Genomic DNA, 20,682 nt, shown 5'->3' with positions numbered 1-20,682 from the left:
TGCGCAAGAGCCGCCGCTCTTGGCGGCTGCCGCGCGCCAGAAGCAGCTGCGCGTGCGCGACCTCTGGCAGGGGCTGTGTGGGCGCCGCGGGCCCGGAAGCTCGGCGGCTCGGCTGCCGCCGCCCGCGCTGACTAGGAGCAGCGGCGCCGGTGTCCCGGCGGGTAGGGAGGGGCCTGCAGGCAGGGATTGCAGCTGGGGTGGCGGGAGGCCCGTCCGAGCGCCGCGGCATCGCCCCCGGAGCGTGGGCTGCCTCGGCTCCCGGCAAGGCGGAGGCCTCGAGGGGAGGCGGGTTGTGCCGGGCGCCTCAGGTGTGCTGCAGAGAGCGCACCGGCGCGGCGGCGTGGTGCGTGCGGGTGACTGCTGCACAGTAGGAGCCTTGGGAACTCAGCAGCCCCACCTGGTGCTGTACTTAAGGATTCTAGCATTGATTGTTTTATTTCTTGCTATTTGGAAAAAATTATTTCCTATAAGTAGCTCTGAAAGGACGATGCAGTTAGGTCCTTGTTATTCAAAGGTGGTGCAGGAAAGTGTCATGCAGAGCAAGATGGCAGGGTTTGAAGAGATGGGGATTGTTATTCAAGTGTTGTGATGGAATCCAATTCTGTGTAGAACCTGCACTTGAATCGAGAGCCATGTGGTCAGCTGATGAAATCGCTGGGTTATGCTACCTGCATTATAAGACCAGACTTCCTAAGCAGGGGAAACCAGATCCAAACAGGGAATGGACTTCCCTGGCAGCTGTTGTCAAAGTGGAATCTGGAGCCCAAAGAGGGGCTCTTGATAGTCCAGGAAACTTTCAGGGTAAGAATGAGTTTTGGGGATACGGGAGGGAGAGAAGGGAGGGGCAGAGAAGGTTCTTGACACTTTCCTTTTATTTCCTTTTTTGAAGATGTCTTTGAAAAAACATACACCCCTTCCTATTCCGTTTCAGTCTCCACCCAAGTTCTTAACTCTTTGTGATTGTAAACTTTGCGATTGTGATTCACAACTGTCTGGGAGGAGGTGCTTTTAGTGAAATGCTGTTCATCCCAGACTGTAAACAAGACAGTGAAAGCTTTCATTTGGCTGTTTAATATGTGGTGAAAGTCTATGCAGGACTCGAATTCCTAATTTAAACTCTTTAAAAAACGTGTTTAATTTGATAGAGTCCTAGAAAGGTTTGCTCTCCTATAACAGGTTGTTTACTGCATCTTGCCTTTCTGTTACTTCATCATTATCTTCTTTTCCCTTAGTGGGACTCAGTGCTGTCAGGCAGATTGTATCCCATATTTATTATTTCTTATGTGCCTGAGGAATGTTACAGCAGTGTCTGCTGCGTACTGTCTATCATATCAAGGCTGTATTAGCATTCTTCCTCTGCTGTCATAGACTTTTCCTAGCACTGGTGCTTCTGCCTGCTGTATTCAGTTCTCGATCTGATACTGTTTCCTTTCTGTAATTGCATGGGCTGTCTCTCAGTACATTTAGTTAATGTTGTTTCTTTTTCAGTAAGTAAGGAAGTTGTTGCTATGGGAACTGGAACAAAATGTATTGGCCAAAACACAATGCGAAAAACTGGTAAGTATGGTGTAAAATTCAAGAACAGACTACCTGTGTGCCATCTTCTTTCTTGCTGGTATCATAGAATCAATGAAAATGTCCAAGGCATTCTGCTCAGACTGTTCTGGATTGAAGCCAGAACTGTAAGGCAGACCTTCCTTAATCAATGCGAGAGGGGCTTAGGGAGCCACAGTGGTTGCCAGGAAGGTTTGCTGCATTTGCTGCCTCAAAGGTGAATTAAATTTTTATATCTGGAAATGTCTAGTTTAGGTCCTTAGTCTGCATACTCAAAGACTTCATAACTAAAAGAAAAACAGAACATAAGCAAAGTAATTGTGCTTTGGTTACCTGTTGCAGTCTCATTTTGTTGGGGTCTGATGCAAGAGGAACCACTGCTGGTACTAACCACCAGGAAGGTACTAACAGGGATTTTCTTCCTTACTGCATATTACCGCTAGATAGTTTGAAGTGTTGTACAGTAAATGTATGGGATAGATAGATGGCTTCTCATGTAGGAAACTACTGTTTCCTACTATGTATTGTAGGAGACTTTCCTTGCTCTGTGTGTCCATTTTTAAATTCATGATGTATCTGTCTTCTCTGCTAGGACAGGGAAGAAGCCACAGTAATGATGAATGCTGTAAAGTGGCTAAGGGGGAAGAGCATTTATGCATACATAGGTGCAGGGCTTTCTACCCTCTTTAGACTTCAGAGCAGGACTAGACTGAGATATGAGAAACGGTTTTGCCTGTATCTGGTTTTGGTTACTTCATGTTCTCTATAATGTCCTTCATTTTGAAATTAATTAGTGGAGCAAAAGAGAAGAAACTAGATTCTGTATATTAGATTTTTTTGGATCTTTCTTGTGATTTGGCCATTTCAGCAGAGTTTTAATACAGACATTTTTATGACCGATTTAGGAGAATTGATTATACTGTTCTACCATTTACAGTCTAGATCTTAAGGATCTAAGTAGAAAATTGACTAGGAAAAAGTAAACACTAGTTTGTTTTGCTGTTGTCTTCAGTGATCTCAAATTTAGAAAATATCCTCCTCTTATGATGACATTTTTAACTTGATGGTAGGTCATGTTAATGGTTATCTGTTAGACACTTGCAAACTTTTAAAACTGTTAAAGAGGATTTCTATCACTTGGCCTTTTACCTCTGAAATAAAGGATGATCTGCAGCTTCTGATCCTTTACATAACATAACAGATACTGTAGAAAAGCTGAAGGTGCGATGTGCAAACTTAGTAAATATCAGAATTATTTGTAGGAAAAAATAGTTTAAATTGTAGGGCATAGTTAAAAAAAGCCAAAACTTCAACCAAAAGCTTAACAAACACTTGAAAAATTTTGGCAGAATGTGTTTTGAGAATATCAATATTTACCCTTGAAAACAAAAGCCAGGAAGATTCTGAAGGATGGTAGCGTTTATTCAACTCAAACGGTTTCCAGTATCAGATGAGTTAAAATTTGGTATTCAAACAAGTGTCTAACTTGCTGCAGACTGAGTGCTTTTCATTTGTGTAGGCTGTTGATCTCCTTTTGTGGTGATTGGAAGTTTAAATATCTTGCAATACTCTAAAACCAATGGTAAACCTTCAGATACTAACAAACATGGAGAACTGTCCTATGTCAAATTCTATTCGTTTTGTCTTTTTTTTTAGTAATGATTTAGTATTTGTATGTGGGTTTTGCTGTAGGAGACATTCTGAATGACAGCCATGCTGAAGTTGTGGCCAAGAGGAGCTTCCAGAGGTGAGGCATGAAGGAAGTTTTACTCAATGCTGTAACAGTGCTGTTACTCAGTGCCACTTGAGGTTGTTGTGATACAAATCATTTTGACCTATTGCTGAAATAGCCAAATATTGTAGCTTCAGATATGAGAATGTAGTGAAAGACTGTATTATTTCTGTGTGGGCAACACTCTCTTTCCTGTTGTCAGCCTGATTTTTATACTTCTAGGTAGTACTAAGGCCTTTTCACAAAAGCCTGTTTCTTCCTTATTCATGTGGAGCCTTTGTATGAGGAATTAGGATCTGATTTCATGTGACATCAATGCAGATCTGATGACTATTATTCAAGGATAGAATTTTTGCTCTTTCCCACATGTCAGTCCTCTTATTTACATGGGATAAACTGGTTCAGGGAACTAAGCCGGGAGAACAGTAATTCTGCAGAAATGAGTATGTTTCTTGCAATTTGATGCCACTAAACTGAGTATTGTAGAATCAGATGAGTTGATAAAAACACACACAGTGGGAGGAGAGGGCCTTATCTATACAGTTTGAAATGGCTAACATTAACTTCACTGAATCCAGCTCTTTGAGGTCTGTTATTAAAGTTCCAGTGATGTGTTCATATTTATTATGTTGGATGCTGTCTCTCTGTAAAAGCATAACTGATTGGCTCTTGATAGACTCCCATCATGAAAGAACAGGCACTAGAGGGCATGTAAGTTTTGTTGTTTTCTCATGCATCAAAAATGAAGTCAATGTTTCATGAAAACTTTCTGCCTAACAGGTATCTTCTCCATCAGTTGTGGCTTGCAGCTTCCCATCAGCAATGTATCTTTAGCCCAGGAACTGAAACTGGGAAATGGAAACTCAAACCAAATATTATATTTATTTTCTTCTCCAGTCATACCCCATGTGAGTAAGCTGGAATGAACCAAGTACATTGCTCCCACTTGTAGAATCTTTTCTGCCCCTTGCCTTTCTTCAGTCTCTCTTTGGTCTGGATTGAGAGTGAGGCACTAATTCTGATGTTACTGATACGTGCCTGAAGATGTACTTGACTGGTTCTCCACAGATAGATTTAGCATTTTATCTCACTGGATGTGATTCATGAGAACTCAGTAAGTCTGATGTACTGCTCATTATACACTGGAATGTTTCACTTTAAACAGTAATAGCTATTATTTTCCTTTCCTGAAAATAACATACTTGTCAGAGGTCTGCCATATTGCCTAGTTACTTTGCTTTAACCATTATCTCCTTGCATTAAAATTTTAATAAAAAATACTGACATTTATCACCATTCCTAAAAACAACCAAATGAAAGATACCGCACACCCAATCAACAATCAACCCCAACCCCGTGAAGCAAACAAAGAAAAAAAACCCAAACAAACACCAAAAAACTCCTAAACCAACAAGCAAACAAAAAAACCAAAGCCAAGCAAAAATGAAAAAGGAGGGAGAAAAGCCAACACCGACACACACAAAACCCCTCAACAAACCAAAACCACACTCCTGCAAAACAGGAAAAAAAGCCCCATTCGTGAAACAGCAGTAGCTTCCCAACACAAAACCTCTTAGGGAATATAATGAAACTTCTGTCATGGAAAACATTCTTTGTGTGTTTAAAAAATCCAGCACCACAAAGGTGAAGATCTGTTGACAGAATGAAGGAATGTGGCCTCATGGTCTACCACTGTATTGGGTATCTTGATGTTGCCATGCTCTCTCACTGATGTGTTCTTCAACTGCTAGTCTATTACAGAGCAAAGGAGTTTTAAGAACTATCAAAATATGCCTTATCAGTACTTCATAGAGTGAGTTAGAGAATACGCAGTATTATTTCTCTTCATTAGCACATTTGAGAATAGAAATTACGTCTTCAAATTTAAGAGTGAGAATAATTTTATTACTTTCTTTTTCTCACATTGTGAGAAATTTCTCACATAAATCAGTAGGCCTCTCAGGCTTGCTTTACTTTGATCTGAGCTTCAAAATTTTGATTCTGAACTTGTTTCAGTGCTACAGATTCAAGTTTTCACCCTTAAGATTCAAGTTTTCACCCTTATTTGACAAATTATTCTTTCATTATTCTTTTGAGGTTCATATTGTTTGGTTAGATCAGGCTTGTTTTCCTGTGAGTCTTCAGCATAGCTTGTAGTCTGTCAAATGCCTTTGTTACCTTTTGCTTTATAGATCGTAAATTTTGCTGTCTTGATTATTTCTTACATTGAATATAGAACTTGAAATGAAGCATATATTGGCTCACATTTCAGTGAGATTTGATCCAGCAGGACAACGTTGTTTCAAAAATGTGTTCTCATAGTTTAGTTTTCCTGAGTGCAGATCTGTGAAAGCTACTAGTAGTTGTACTATTATTGGTATGATGTGTTCCAGTCACAAGATGTTCTTTTGGCCAATTTTATATTTTTCCTTTTTTTTTCCAGGTGGAGATGCTTCTATTTTTCCAATCAGTGAACCAGAGAACCAGCTTTCTAAGCCAGTGACTGGAGGTCATGCAGCTGGACAATCAGCAGAATGTAGAAGAAACCATAATCACTTGTGTCCAGAAGATAAAAGGAAATCAGAGAAGATGGCAAGTAATCATATAATCAAGAGAATGAAAACTGATGATGGTGATTGTTTTTCCATAATCACTGAAGACCTGGCCGTTCAGCATGAATCTGTGAAACGAGAAGACAACACAAATCAAAAGAGCTGTGAATGTTCTGCAGAGATGCAAGCCACTAATAAGGATACTGGCTTAGTGAGACCAAAGGTAGTAGATGTTCACAGAACCGGAGCAAAATGTGTTCCTGGAGAGCTGGATGATGCCCGAATACCTGGACTGGGATACCACTGTGTGGGATTATTACGGGTGAAGCCAGGTCGAGGAGACAGAACATGCTCTATGTCCTGCAGTGATAAACTGGCTCGCTGGAATGTGTTAGGGTGTCAAGGAGCTCTTCTGATGCATTTTCTGCAGTATCCGGTGTATCTGTCAGCAGTTATAGTGGGGAAGTGTCCATATAGCCAAGAAGCTATGCGGAGAGCAGTTATTGAAAGGTAAGTGCTCTCCTCAGATGCTTCATGTGGAGACAGTGAACTTTGGAGGGCAACGCGTGTCATACAAATATTATAACTTTAGTAAGCTTTTGCTAATGTGCCTCCTAAGATCCTGATAGAGAATCTGTTAAAGTGTGAGCTGAATGAGCAGACACGTGGATTGAAAACTATCTGAATGACTGGGGCCAGAAGGTAGTGATCACTGGGCTAAGTGTAGTTAAAGGCATAAGTAGCCATGTACCCCAAGGGATCAATACTAAGTCCAAACTTATTTAATATCTTCATTAATCAGTCATTTGGATGATGGTGCAGACTGTGTGCCCAGACAGTTTGCTGAAGAGTCAAGACTGAGAAGTGGCTGATTGGCCAGGGCATTGTGCTGACATCCAGAGTGACATCAGCAGGCTGGAGAAAAGTAGGGACTTCATGAAATTCAGCAAGGGGAAGCAAAAACCTGCACCTGGGCAAGAACAATCCCATGCACCAATATATGCTGGGGGCTGCCCAGTTAGAAAGCAGCTTCAGAGAAAAGGACTAGGGGTTCCTGCTAGACATAAAGTTGAAAATGAGCCAATAGTGTGGCTCTAGCCACAAAGAAAGCTAATGATGTCCTGGGCCAATTTAGGCAAAGTATCACACCGGGACCAGGGAGATGATCCTTCCCTCAGATTGGTACTGGTGAGGCCACATCTGAAGGGTTGTGTCTAGTTCTGGGCCTATCAGTACAAGAGGGACATGGACATACTGGAGAGAGGCCAGCACAGGGCCTTGAAGATGCATAATGGATTTTTAGCTCTCATACGAGGAGAGCTGGGACTGCTCAGTCTGGAGAAGAGAAGGCTTGTGGGTATCATCAATTTGTATACATACCTGAAGGGAGGTGGCAGAGAAAATGGAGCCAGGCTGTTTGCAGTGGTGTTGGTGATAGATCAAGACAAAGTGGGCACAAACTGAAGCACACAAGGTTCCCTTGGAACATCAGGAAACACTTGTTTACTGTGAGGTGATGGAGCACCGGCGGAGGTTGCCCTGAGAGATTGTGGAGTCTCCCATCTTTTAGTTACTCAAAAGTGATCTAGACGCTGTCCTGAGCAGGTTGTAGGTTGCCTGGCTTGGAGGGGGGGTGGTTGGACTAGATGATCTCCAAGAGGTCCCCTCCCACCTCAGTTGTTCTCTGTGTTACTGAGGTAGTTTGGGACACATAGTATGTGACAACTTGTACTGGTCAGCTGGAAGAAGACAGCTGTGTTACACTGGAGAGGCAAAGCTTATATGCATTTTCTTGGTGGTAAAAATTTATCTGCTTCTTTAATCTCGGTTACATCCAAGATCTTATCTTTCTCTGTGAGTAGCAGAGCTTTCATAACACAGCCTGTCACCTCAGGGAGATCTGTGTGATAGATGAAGTGCACTGCTGCAAAATGAGGCAAGTTATATGTTCTGCACTGGCCTTCTTTCTCCTCAGATTCTTCAGCTGATGGAAACTATCCCAGCAACAAGGATAGGAAATGGATATTTTTCTTACCTGGGAGGCTAAATCACTGGAGTAGAGCAGTAGAGAAGAATAAGTGGATTTGGACAGAGTGAAGGGAAAGGAGGGCAAGAAAAAAACTGGGGACCTGAGCCTTTCTTTTTATGTGGCAGCTACTAGACCAGTTCATATGAAAGATTTGACTTTGTTTAGTAACTCCTTTTCTTTATACTCCTGCATCCTTCTAAGATGATTATAAAAGAGGTCTTAAGTCTGTTAATGGAGAAACTCTAGTGACGTACCTGAAGGAACTTTCTGTATAATACTTTCCTCATTTTGGAACACGTAACAAGAATTTCCTTACCTTGTTAGTCCTAGTGCAGTCAGGCACTTTTTCAGACTTTGGATCTGACAGTATGAACCTCCGGCTCTATAATTCCTGCTCTGTGTAAATATTGTAGTGATTAAACACATGCTGCTTTTTTCCTCATATGAGCCTAATGTCATGCAGTTTGCAACGGTAATTTAAGGTAACAAAGATAAGATTATAGATGGAACCATAAGTATATTTTGTATGTTTTTAGGCTTTGATTATAAACCTTTAGGCTCATAAAACAATTCTGATGTAATGCGGTTGACTATATAAATACTTTATGATTTTTATTTTTCTTTGTGGTTGCAGAAGTATATTGCAGTTTTTGTACCTGCATACTTAATTGATTATAATAGCTTTTAACTAGACTTTTTAAAAAACCAATTCATCATAGGTTTTTTTAGCATGGACAAGGTCCTAATAAACTAGTGTGGCTTTGGGGTTTTATTTAATAAATATTTTTCTGAACGGAAAAATGCTTCTAAACCTTCTTGTCTCACCTATATAACTCATGTTCAGTTCAGTCCTAATGTAAAAGAAATTATTTTAGATTTTTTTAGATAATGAAGGGAAATTGTGCAAAATTATCTTGTTTAGGAGGAACATACTGAAAATCACTTGCATTTTTCCTGTGTTTACTTTAGGTGTCAGCACATCTCACCTTTACCAGATGGTTTTCTCACTCAGGAGGTTAAGCTGCTGCAATCAGAACTTCAATTTGAACATAGCCGTCAATCAGTTCAGCGAGTTCAAACTAACAGCAAAACAAAACTTGTTCCTTGTAGTGCAGGTGAGTTAATTTGGGCTAGTTGCATACCTGTATGCAAAAGTCCAAATAGAAATGAGATGGGTTTGGTTGTTTGGAATGGAACATCATTCCTTGCCAGTATACTAGCAGCAAAGTATGAAAAGCAAGAAATTAATTTCAGGCCATGACTTACTTGTTAATAATTAATAATATTTGTCTCAGCCTCTAGCTTCCAGTAGAGAGTTTTCAGACTGAATAAACACTAGGTTGATGTCATTAAGAATTGATAATATAAACATAGACAGAAAATAACCAGGGAAAACAGAAGTTGAGTACAAGAAGAAAACAAAAGACTTCTTATTTCAGCTAGTTTTATATTCTCCTTGGTAATGAACAAAAGACTTGCCATGCTGACTTACATTTGTAATTGCTTTGGGAAGCAACACATGAACAAAGAGAATGAAAGAACTGTTAGGTTCTGCTTTTGTGATAAGAGCATCTCCCTTGTTCATAACAATTTCTTCTACAGCTATCAGTTGGAGTGCAGTCCCTGAGCAACCTCTGGATGTCACGTCAGACGGCTTCCGCCAGGGAACAACCAAGAAGTGGATTGGGAGCCATCAGAGCAGGTGGGAGAGTGTTGTAAGATCTATGTTTTATTTTGTTAGCCTTTGTCAGCTCATGTGACGTTGTCAGAGCAGGAGGAAATCTAGACAGTGAAGAAGTAGAAAGGTAGAGAGCAGGGGAAAAGAAACTGTAAGGGAGAGAGGGCAGTTGGAATAATGAAAGTTAAATGAGAATTAACAAGTTTATCCTATTTCTTTGTCACTGTTGAAAACATTGTAGGCAATGGTGGTGAGGGACTGTGAGTAGTTTTTATTGAAAGGATGTTTACTGTTGAAGGAAACAGAATTTTTGCTTTGTGTTTTTTTTGGTTGATGACTGAAGGAAATGTGTGCATTGCATGTTCTCTTTCTAGAGGTTTCTTTTTCTTTAATAGTTAAGTCAGCTGACCTGGATGTATGATCATTAAAAGTGTAGCTTTGAAACATTACTTTCTGCCCTAAAGTTTGAAAATGTGTTGACAATATGGCAGCACACTCTTAACATGAACATGTCACCTTTCCAACTGTCTTCTTGGCACTGTGCTCTTTAAGAAATCCTCTATCAACAATCACAGTTTAAAAAAATAGTTATGTATTTTTCTTGAGGTTGAGAGGAATTACTCATAAGCATCTGCAGACAAATTTCTCCATCTCTATGTTATCTTCATTTTAGGTGAGATGGCCAAAATTATCATTATTCTGTGGAAATTCAGCTTGAGGATTGGGGTTTGTGTTGTAGCTGTTGCCTTATTATACTACCAGTTTATCAATGATCATATTGTTCATGTTTCCCAGACTTTTTGGGAGGATGATGACAATCCTGACGAGAGGTGAATAGCATAATAAGTACAGCTTAGACAATTCTTGTGGAGAATTTATTCATATGCCTGCAAGATGCACATTCTGAGCTTCTTGAAGTTAGGCCATATTTGACTGAAGTTTATCCTGTATATCCTAGTATTTCCAAATTTTCAGTGGAAAGAAGAGGACCAGGAACTTCATGGTTTGTGACCAGTGTTGGTATCTGGGGTATTGCTAAAACAGGTGACTTTGTGCATCTTTTAAGACAGGTTCCCTGTGCACTGTAGAATATTTATTTTCGGTATGTGGTATGTAAGTATTCCAGAAGATATGTGAAAAATCAAACAAACCAGCTAACCCCTTTTTCTCAGTAGGCTTAAATTTGTTGCATAGCATTTGTGCATCTGCTCTAAAACTCGAGAGTCACCTGCTAGCTGACAGCACAAAAGTGTAAGAACTCAATTATTGTTGAAAGAGCCTCTTCTTGTGTTCCAAATTCACTAAAACTTTCAAGTTATTACGCCCTTCAAGACTGTGTGATTACAAACGTCACGTTTCCTTAGGAAATCAGGATTAAAAACAATGTCAATGAACAAATAAACTATTTATGCTTTTGAAGCAAAGAGTCACAAAAGGAACTTTTATAATGAAAATAAGGAATTTGCAGCCTTACTGGGGCTGGTGGTGCTTAATAATAAACAAGACTTGTATTTCTGCATTCTTTCTCCTCTCAAGGAATCTCAGGGTGATTGCTGGGACGTGTTGTTTGAGGGTTTTATCCCCTTTCAATATGCTAGATAACATTAAATACCAGGGAAGGTAAAGCTGACTGACTGAAAGGAATTTTTAGGTAAATGTCTGGTATGTGCTTTTGTTAATGCTTAATTAATTAAACCACCAAAACTACAAGATGAAACTTTGACAGATTAACTTCAATATCAAATTTGCATGCCATTATCATCAGTGGGGTTCAGCAGGGCTCTGTTTTAGGGCCAGTGTTTCTCAGCATCCTCATAAATTACTTGGATGCAGGACTCAAAGGTACACTAAGTAAGTTTGCCAGTGACACTAAATTGACTCCCTTGAAAGAAGACAAGCCCTGCAGAAAGACCTCGACAAATAACAGGGTTGAGCAATCACCAGCCACATGAAGTTTAACAAAGACAAATGCCGGTTTCTGCACATGGCACAGGGTGACTCTGCATGTCTGGACAGGATGGGGAATGAGAGGCTGGAAAACAGGGCCATGGAAAGGGACCTGTGGGTCCTGGTTAATGGCAAGCTGTATATGAGTCAGCAGTATCCTGGCAACCAGGAGGGCCACTAATATCCTGGAGGGCATCCAGCATTGCTGGCTAGTTGAAGGAGGGAATTGTCCTGCTCTCCTCTGCTCTGGTGTAGCCTCACCTCCTGGGGGGCAGTTCTGGGCACGGGAATATAAGAAGATGAAGATCTAAGTGTCCAAAGGAGGGGGTCATCAGGATGATGAAGGGTCTGGAGGGGAAGCCCTCCAAGGAGCAGCTGAGGTCACTTGGTTTGTTTACCCTGGAGAAGAGAAGACTGAAGGGAGACTTCACAGCAGGCTACAAGTTCCTTGTGAGGTGACACTGAGGTGCAGGCACTGCACCTGCTCTCTCTGCTCTCTTGTGACCACTGACAGGGCCCAAGGAATGGCTGGAGCTGTGTCAGGGGGAGTTTAGGCAGAATATAAGGAAAGGTTCTTCACCCAAAGGGTGGTTGGGTGCTGGAACAGGCTCCCCTGGACAGTGGTCACAGTGGCCTGAGTTCAAGGAACATTTGGACAATGCTCTCAGGCATATGCTGGGATTATTGGGAGTTGGACTCGATGATTCTTGTGGAGATTCTATGATACTCTGCCATTTTTGATGTTCTTAAAATACATGCTAGCAACATAGGAAGATTTTTTTTTTTGATTGATTTTGTTTTCAGTGCTTCTGGAGAATCAGCTTGCACTTGCTGGAGAACTTAATCAGTCATTGTTCAGACAAGTATGCAAAGATGATTAAATAGAGGAAACTGCTGAGCCATTCAAAACCAAACTACACCTTACAAACAGTGATTCTGGTTGCCATTTCTTTGGGGAAATAGAAGGGCTCAAAGCTGACATATATAGGAAAGTTTGAAAAAGCCTTTGGAGTCCTGTGCTTGTTTGATCTGTTCTGGGACTAGTCCTTCTGGCTAAACCTTACTGCAGTTGTGAACTGATGACAGTAGAGTTTCATGCAGATAACAGTGTCATATTGAAATGTTCATTCTGCAAACTGGTGAGTGTCAGCTGGGAGAATGGGTGCAATGCAGCTCTTTGTCAATATAACATTTAAAACTACAGGGAAAAGCAGGTGGGCAGCTTGAATGGGGTAGGAAAACTTAAATGATAGACAATATTTTACATTCTTTGAGAAGTGAACATAATACTTTCTATCAAAAATGTTTAGCTGGGATGTACTGCTGTGAGCTGTACGGTGGAGTGAATTTATGATTTATTTTTGCATCAGAATTTCTAATTTTTAATTTTTTTTAATATCAGATCCAAAATCTGTAAAGTGGAACTCTTCCATAAATTCCAAAAGCTGTTGACAAGTATTTCACAAGAGGATCTACCAGAGACTCTACGGTAAAGACATTATCATTGCCTTTAGAAGAGTGAATTTATGTTAAGGAAACTGAAGAATATTGTGATGATACGGTATCTGCTCATGAATCTCATTTTAGATAAGTCCACTGTTAAACTTTGATACTTGAAAAATGTGGAAAGAGACACAAGATGAGGAAGTAGTATCTTCTTTGAAAATATAAGCTATTAGATCCACTGCCTTCAGCTCTCTAGCCTTGGTGGTATCCAAACCCAGTATCCCAAAATTGCCATGGAGTTATTGATATCTAGTTGGTGTTCAGTAATTCTATCAAATTCCATTTCTTTGATATACAAGAAGGAAGAGTTTGAATAAAAATCCTTTTTTTTCTTTTTTTTTTTTTTAAGTCTAGGTTAAAATCAGTTTTTATCTTAGCATACGGTGGAGTAAGGTGAGATAGTGCTCTTTTTGCATTTTTCTCTCACATGGTTGGTAAGGATAGATGGGGCTCTTTCTGCAATGTATATGTTGCATAAACAGAGACCTTCTGGGAAGAAAATAAAGCAGCTTTTGTCTGAGGAAGCCATAATTGGAATTTTCCTTTACATTATTAAAAACAAATTTGGTTTATCAGACTGGAGTTAATTACTTTGCAGTAATCATCCACTATGGCATAGCATTAGGTGCATTATGTATTTGGTGGTATACCAGTAAAGCATAGTTTCACATGTGCAGAAACTTAGTTATCTTTGGCTTAGAGACTCTGGAAGATGTAGAAGGTTCCAAATCCATTGCCATGGAAGGTTTATTTCTTTTTAGACTTACTTCCAGATATCATTTCACCAGCTTTAGGATGCAGTTATTCCAACTATTGAGCCAGTTTAACTGTTTGTAGCTGCTGATGGGGATGGTCCCACAGCAGACCTCTGCTGCTACTGGCTGTTGATTCCTGTTTTCTCCCTTGTATCATTAGCATGTCTCCAATCTTGTGATGAGCCAGTTCAACAAGGTGATGTGTCTGAAAACAATTTCCTTGTCTTCTGTGTTTTCTCTTGGACTAATGAACTTAATTGGCCAATAGAAATCTGAAACAGATAAAATCCGTGTCAAGGAAGTAGGAGGCATATGTGACTGGAAGTAGGGGAGATGGCCATTTCAGCCTTTCAGAGTACTAAGACAGTAGATACATTGAACTTAGCCAAGTAAGTGCACCCTGGATCTTTAACTGATGGATCAATTGATGGATTGCTTTCGAGTTTTGTTGAATTAAAGACTGCAGTTACCTGCTATGTCTATAGAAGTGTCATAACTGTTCCAAAGTTTTGATGTCAACATGGACCATGCTATTGCTGAGATGCTTTCAACTGATTCTATAAGAAGAGATACTTTGTCCTTAAATCAGTTTGAAATACAAAATTTTTAGCCTCTTTTGGAGGCTTTTTGGGTAGGAGTTTGTCCTCACTTGTTTAGGCATCATGATTTCCTCAAAACAGATTGTGAACTTGTGCATTGTTGGGTAGGTGACTCATGCTGATCACGTGCTGCTTACATAAAGTCACTTCACCTCAGGGCTTTTCTAGACTATTTGCTTTGTCGTTTCCTTTGACTTTTTTGTCCTCTACTGTTTTTCTATCTGGGCTTCTCCTGACAAAGTCCAGCTGATTCACAGATGTGACATTGTTTTTATGCTGCTCAAACTCTATTTATACAGGGAAGGTGCTAGCTCACTAATCAGCTTGTGCAGCTGACTGCCTTTGAAGTCTTTTGTTTTTCCTCCTCTTCACTTAAAAAGCAAAATTAAAAAGTGTCTTCATGTTGCTGTTTCCTTCATCTTCCCTTTTCCTTTCTACACAGCATTCTGATGTTTTGATTTTTCTTTTCCCCTTGGAGTCTGAGTTTGAGTGAACTTCAGAGAAGAAATCCTACACTCTCAAATTGTTTCTTTAAACTTCTGTGTTTTTAACTGTTACCCAGTTTTGTATTTTTTTTGCATCAAATGTATCTATTTATCTCTTCCCACAAATGGTTGGCTCTCATCCAGTTACCTTTTTTCCACTTTGACCCCAAATTCCTTCCCTGACTCTTTTAATCTACTTCTGTGTCTTCGCAGAAAGACATCAAGGAAAGCTCCATCAAGGAAAGCTCATCCTGTAGTACTTTCAAATTTGCTGAACAGCATGTTTTGTAGTTGTAGGGTATATTAGGACAAGGGTTATTTTTCATGTAACACTGTCTTCATTTACTGTTGTCCACTGTCAGACTCACGAACTGGGGAATTTAAAGCTTTACATGGCACTGACTGTTCTTTTGCTGGTTTTGGGGGTTTTTTTGTGTTCTTTGATTTGGTGGATTTTTTTTGTTTTTTGGGTTTGGGGTTTTTTTGTGTGTCTGTGTGTGTATTTAAAGCTGCTTCTCCTGCCTTTGTGACTTTCTTATTCATTCTTCACACAGAGGATCTATGTGGGTGCTGTTCAATTGGAGCAGGCAGACAGCCTACTGGGGCCAGAACTTTGCTGGCTCTTCTAAAAGGCAAATTTAGGTATTTATAGTAGTATAGCTTATCTAAGATGTTAAGCATGACATTCATTGATTTGGGTATTTCCAGGATTTAGTTTATTTGCTTTCAGATGAGACTGAGAAGGAGGTGGTGTTTGGCTGGCATAAGCTACTTCACCAGGAACCAGATAGTTCTGTATTATGCTGTCACACCTTCTTTCTTCCTTTGCGATAATTCTTATGATCTGTCTCCTGTGCCTTACTTAAACTCTCACTCATCTCTTTAGGTAGACTAACTCTAATGTTGTTTATTTATTACCTGTTACTGCCACCTATCATACCTAATTTTTTTCTGTTGATTCCCTCTCACATTTTATCATTTTGAAATTACTGGTGCATACATTTTTTTTTTCTTTTCATGTTTTCCATGCTGACTGCCAAGGGAATGGTGAAACACCATTGGGCAGTGTTGTGCTATTGCTAATCTGAATTGTTACATAAAATCCTCAGCAGTATTGTTTGTAGATCACTTGATGGTAATGTGGAAAATGAGATTTTTTGCATTACTAGGGGTATTTTCCCTGCTGCTATTAGGAAAATAATGTGCCTTAGTAACTACCTGGGGAAGTGAAAACCTTCTCTTGTCATACAGTGGCATCCACCATAGAGAGTCTCCAGGCATTGCTGTTTGTACAAGGTGTGGCTGGCTGTATGGCCTTTTGTCTGAATCTAAGGGAGACTTTGTAAAATAAACCTGCCCTGACTTTCTTGCTGGGCTTATTAAATGAATTACTAATTCTCCTTTCTCTTAAATTGTAGTCAGGAGCCATCAGAATTTAGACTGTACTATTATTCTTCCTTCCTGCCCAGTTCACAGTATGGAGGATTCCAGTTCCAGATCCAGTACTGATCATGGGGTTCTGTGACCAATGATCTTCCCTTCATACTGGGTTTAATGCATTTTACTGGGTTTAACATTGCATATCACATGTGGCTGACAGATGTTTTGGCAAAGGAAGAGGTTGGGAATGGAATACAAGGAAAGGAAAAAAATATTGATGAAATTGTCTTACAGGCACTTGTGTTCAGATACTCTAGACCTGAATTTCCCTATTTTGAAAATCATTGGTATAATTTACTCAGCAGAGTGACCAGTTATTCTGCTGAGCTTGTGGGGCATAGTTGCTACTTGAGGAAGGGGAATAAGACCAAAACTGATGAGTCTCTTTTGCTTTAGGGAAAGAAAAGAGATTATTTTCTCCTTTGTCTCATTCTTCCCTGGTAGTATTTTTGTAGGAAAAGGAAAACTGTCCAGTTCATTCTGTCCTTTTCATTTCTAGCCAGTTTTCTAGCACGCTAAGGTTACTTTGACCCAATTCAAAGCACCCTAGCCACCTTTTCAGCTTTGCTTCAGCAGTTTTTGCTGTCCTGGAAGTTTTCTGTAACCTATGGTCACACAGTCAAACACAGATATTTCTAGTGCTAGAAGAGTTGTGTTTCTTCCTTTTGTAAGATTGATGACAGTGTCTAGCTTTAGAGCCTGGGTATCTCCAAGTCTTCCTTAGAATACAATGTCAGTAAATAGTATGGAAGAGTTCAGAGGAGATCGTCAGGTTCTTAGATGTTTGATTTCTCTTTTCATTTTTTGTGACTTCATATTCAATAGGATCATAGAATTGTTTTTATTTTTGTGCATTTTCTGTCAGGATGAAGACACTAAAAACCTACTGGGACTACAAGCAAGCTGCATTAAATTATCAAGAAGCCTGGAGAGTGCTACGTAGCCAAGCTCTGCTGGGTTGGATCAAGAATTCCAAGGAATACCTGCACTTCACATGACAATCCATGGGATTCTGTGAATCCAGTAATAAGCTGTGGTCCACAGCAGATACCTCTGCAGTTCAAGGGCCCTCTAATTTATGTGCTGTAAAGAGACAAGACTGAAAAGGAAAACAATTTAGAGAATACTTTTATTTTTATTGAGTTGAAGCCCCCATTTTATTGAAATGTAGAAAAGGATCGTTGCTGGCTTAAAATTTTGAGCTGCGTGAAACAATATGCCTCCAAAAGAAAGGAAGCAGTGATGTGCTATCCTAGTATCTGAGGATATGATCTATCAGCCATAGTCATTGCAGCGAAAATAATGTCAACTGAAATTGAAGCAGTACTATGGAAAGTTTTAGTGCTGCTTTTTTCTTCCACTTCTTATAATTTTGTGGTTGTTGCTGGGACAACCTTCATGTATAGTAAGTAATACTTTTGTAACTCTGAGCTCTTCTTGTCTGGTAGAATTTTCTGTGTTCCCCAGCCCCTTTGCTTCTAACTGGAAAAACTAGTTCTGTAAAGTGCCTTTTTTTTTTTTCTGGGAATTCTTCATATATGCTGCTATTTACTAAACATAGCCACAGATATCACCACAGTAGAAGCAAATTATATCCTTATGATATCCTGTGCATCTTAGTTTCAGTATGTTGCCAGATAATCTTTAAACTGCTTTGCTTCTGTAGGCAGGAAAGAAAATTCCTGAACGATTTGGTTCAAATTGGCCAATCCTGTGCAATTACAGGCAAACGTTTACCTGTTTTTCAGTGTTTAGAGCTCTATGTCCATCTCCACACCCCCCTGTGGAAAATGGTGAGTTAAAAGCAGAAATGCCTCAGCCATTTATGTCACTGTTCCTTGTGTTCATTAACAGCCTGGCAAAAGTGGAGATGCTTTGGGGAGTACTGAAAGTAGTCTCTGGCTTGTCTCTTCTAGTGTCTTGTCATTATGCTTTATTACCAGTTAACATCTGCATGGCAAGACAGTCAACATTGTGAGCAGTTGTGGGGGAAGCAGTGTGTAACCCTCCTTAAATCTTCTGTCCCAGTTACTGCCCTTTATGAGCAATTTCAACTGCTACTGAGCACATTCTCCTTTTGCATTTTTCTGTTGTAAACCACAATTCATAAAATATTTGGACAAAGCAATGGCAGAATGAAAGAAGTGGATAATTTAGAACTTGAAAATTCTTAAGTGATTTGAATTTTGTTTTTGTTCTTTGGTATCCTGTAGTTTTGGATCTGAAAAATGAGCACAGCAGCTCTCCAAACAGCCTTTGCTGTCAACCTATTGAGCTACGTATGGGACCAAACAGCATACATAACATTACAGTCTGAGAATTGATAGCACCAATTCCTTTTTACTTTGCACTTAGGTTGACTTGTACAGTAAGAATAGTTCTCTTCTTGAAGAAACAACAACTTTAATTGTGTGCATATATGCCCATTCACTCAAATCCAGCATTAACGTGCAGAAAGACCAGTTGTACTGGTTGAGGGGGAAGTAAGTTTATGTGTTTGTAGAGGGCAAGGGATTATTGAGATTAGGGACTTGCAGTAGTCATCAGAGGAAAAAAAAATTACCAGATGCCATTGCACATGGGCTACAGGGTAAACTGCTGAACATAAATGGTAGCTGTTCCTGTAACTGAGCAAGTAGCATTCCAAAGGCAGAGTTCTATAGTGTACCTAAAGAGCTATCAGTAGATTTCCAGGTTCCTGAAATTTATCTTTGTTCTTCACAGAAATCTTGCAGAAACTATTAACTTACCATACCTAGTTTCCCATAGTTAATCAACAATGCCTGCAGCGAACCTGCTGACCAGACTGGAATGTTCCCATTTCCTATCCAGCTGTGATATTAAAATGGATTACACAAGACTAGTTCTATAGTCTTGCATCAGTTTTCAGATAAGCAGTTATATGGTTTAAATTCTTTTAACTCTTTTCTAAAGTTTGAGCCTGGCTGTTAGGATTGTTTCTTGTAAGATTTTCTGTGCATTTCTATAATACTTGTGAACACTAGACTGCTGCTTTTCTGTTACTTGTCAGGTTTAAAAGTAGTTTTTGAGGTGCTGAACACTGGTGCTAGCCTCGCTTTTTGGATGGAATTGAAGACATATTTAAGCCTAGAGCAAGTCAGTAAATATGCGAAGAGAGGGAAGGAGCTGAAACAGAACAGCATTTAAAAGGCTGAGAGGCTAAGCCTGTGGGATCTCATCCTCAACTGATGGCATTTCTGTGATGGAACATCAGTATCTAAAGGCTGCATCTGTTTCATTCCAAAATGTCAGGAAATGCTGTTGGCAATACCATGAAACTGCTCTAAAAATCAGATGGGAAGAATGCAGAGATAGGAAAGAACAGTCTCTGCTTTTGTAAAAGGTAGCAAACTAAACTTGGATCATTGTCAGCAGGCCTTTGGAAGAACTGCTCCTGGAAAGTAACAGTTGACATGTTCCAAGCCTGTATCACTCCTTTGCGCTGAGATAGCTGACAGCCCGATAAACAAAGATAGGCAAGGCATGCTGAGGACAGTACAATGCAGAGACTGCCACAGGAGAGCAGAGTTAGCAGGGACAGAAGTAGAAGGAATGAAGTGCCCACAGTGCATGTTTAATGAGGACAAGCAAACAATTGGCAGTGGGAGCAGCAGAGCACAGGAGGGCATCAAGATTCCCACCAAATGTGTAAAATGAGCACATCTATATTACCCAAATAGGTCCTTGCCTATCCCAAACTTTTTTGGGGACCAATGGCTCCTAATTGCCAGGACAAAGGAACTGTAATCATTGAGTGGGATGTCTTTAGCAGTGTCACTGTTACAGACCTCATTCTGTTTTCAGTCATAGTAAGAAGGCAGGACAGACTGCCTGCTTATCTTTTAAGGAAGTCAACACCAGGGCATAGAAACAAGTGGTTTTGTCCAAGGGTAGGAGTAATCAATCTGTTTGAGGCTGCAGTTCCATGAGACCAGATGCTAGCATCCCCCTGTCTTTGGAAAGGCAAGGTTTTGATCTTCACAGTGTGCTTCCACTGCTCACGTTAACACAGGCTGGAAGGCTTACTGATCTCAGTACATTCCGAATGAACAGAAAAACAAACCATGAGCCCAAAACAAGATATAGCCTTTCACTAGGAATTAAAAGACCTCTGCAATAAATCCATTAAGCACTAGAGGAAAGGAAGAGCTAGGGTTGTGCTGCTAAGGGCAGGAGAATTCTATTGGCAAGGAGGAAAAGAAAGGTGTTTGAGTTCTCTCTCAGACTATCTGATAATGTCATAAGAAGGCTGTAGCAATGATAGGTACATAATATATACAATTGACATATATATGTAGAAGCAAGATAATTTTTGAGGAAAGACCATCTAATTGGTCTAAATTTGGCCTGAATACTAAATATTTATTGAATATTAAATTAATCC

General features: G+C 39.9%; 1 protein-coding gene across 4 annotated transcripts; it reads left to right on the top strand.

Moving 5' to 3' along the window:
• The first annotated feature begins 40 nt into the window (after positions 1 to 40).
• On the top strand, positions 41 to 18,099 carry ADAT1 (adenosine deaminase tRNA specific 1). Of its 4 annotated transcripts, XM_056500839.1 has the most exons (10): positions 44 to 161; positions 610 to 801; positions 1,489 to 1,557; positions 3,247 to 3,301; positions 4,067 to 4,194; positions 5,730 to 6,348; positions 8,837 to 8,982; positions 9,470 to 9,569; positions 12,895 to 12,981; positions 17,143 to 18,099. In XM_056500839.1, the coding sequence occupies exons 2-10, from the start codon at positions 633 to 635 to the stop codon at positions 17,273 to 17,275; spliced, it is 1,506 nt and encodes a 501-aa protein (XP_056356814.1). In that variant the 5' UTR covers positions 44 to 161; positions 610 to 632; the 3' UTR covers positions 17,276 to 18,099. The 4 variants fall into 4 exon arrangements, with proteins under 4 accessions (XP_056356816.1, XP_056356815.1, XP_056356814.1 ...); XM_056500841.1 differs by lacking the exons at positions 12,895 to 12,981; positions 17,143 to 18,099 and adding an exon at positions 12,297 to 12,366 and having other exon boundaries at positions 41 to 161; XM_056500840.1 differs by lacking the exon at positions 12,895 to 12,981 and having other exon boundaries at positions 43 to 161.
• The last annotated feature ends 2,583 nt before the right edge of the window (positions 18,100 to 20,682 follow it).

Source organism: Oenanthe melanoleuca, chromosome 11, assembly GCF_029582105.1.
Source record: "Oenanthe melanoleuca isolate GR-GAL-2019-014 chromosome 11, OMel1.0, whole genome shotgun sequence".
NCBI classification, from domain to species: Eukaryota; Metazoa; Chordata; class Aves; order Passeriformes; family Muscicapidae; genus Oenanthe; species Oenanthe melanoleuca.
The sequence above is the reverse complement of the archived record's forward strand: the minus strand, read 5'-3'. Positions and strand labels throughout refer to the sequence as shown.

What these genes read in the sequence shown, in the direction of transcription:
- ADAT1 (XM_056500839.1), top strand. Translation starts at nt 633, where the DNA reads ATGTGGTCAGCTGATGAAATCGCTGGGTTATGCTACCTGCATTATAAG. An exon ending in TAGTCCAGGAAACTTTCAGG is followed by an intron (nt 802 to 1,488) that starts GTAAGAATGAGT and finishes TTTCTTTTTCAG; the next exon opens with TAAGTAAGGAAGTTGTTGCT. An exon ending in AAACACAATGCGAAAAACTG is followed by an intron (nt 1,558 to 3,246) that starts GTAAGTATGGTG and finishes GTTTTGCTGTAG; the next exon opens with GAGACATTCTGAATGACAGC.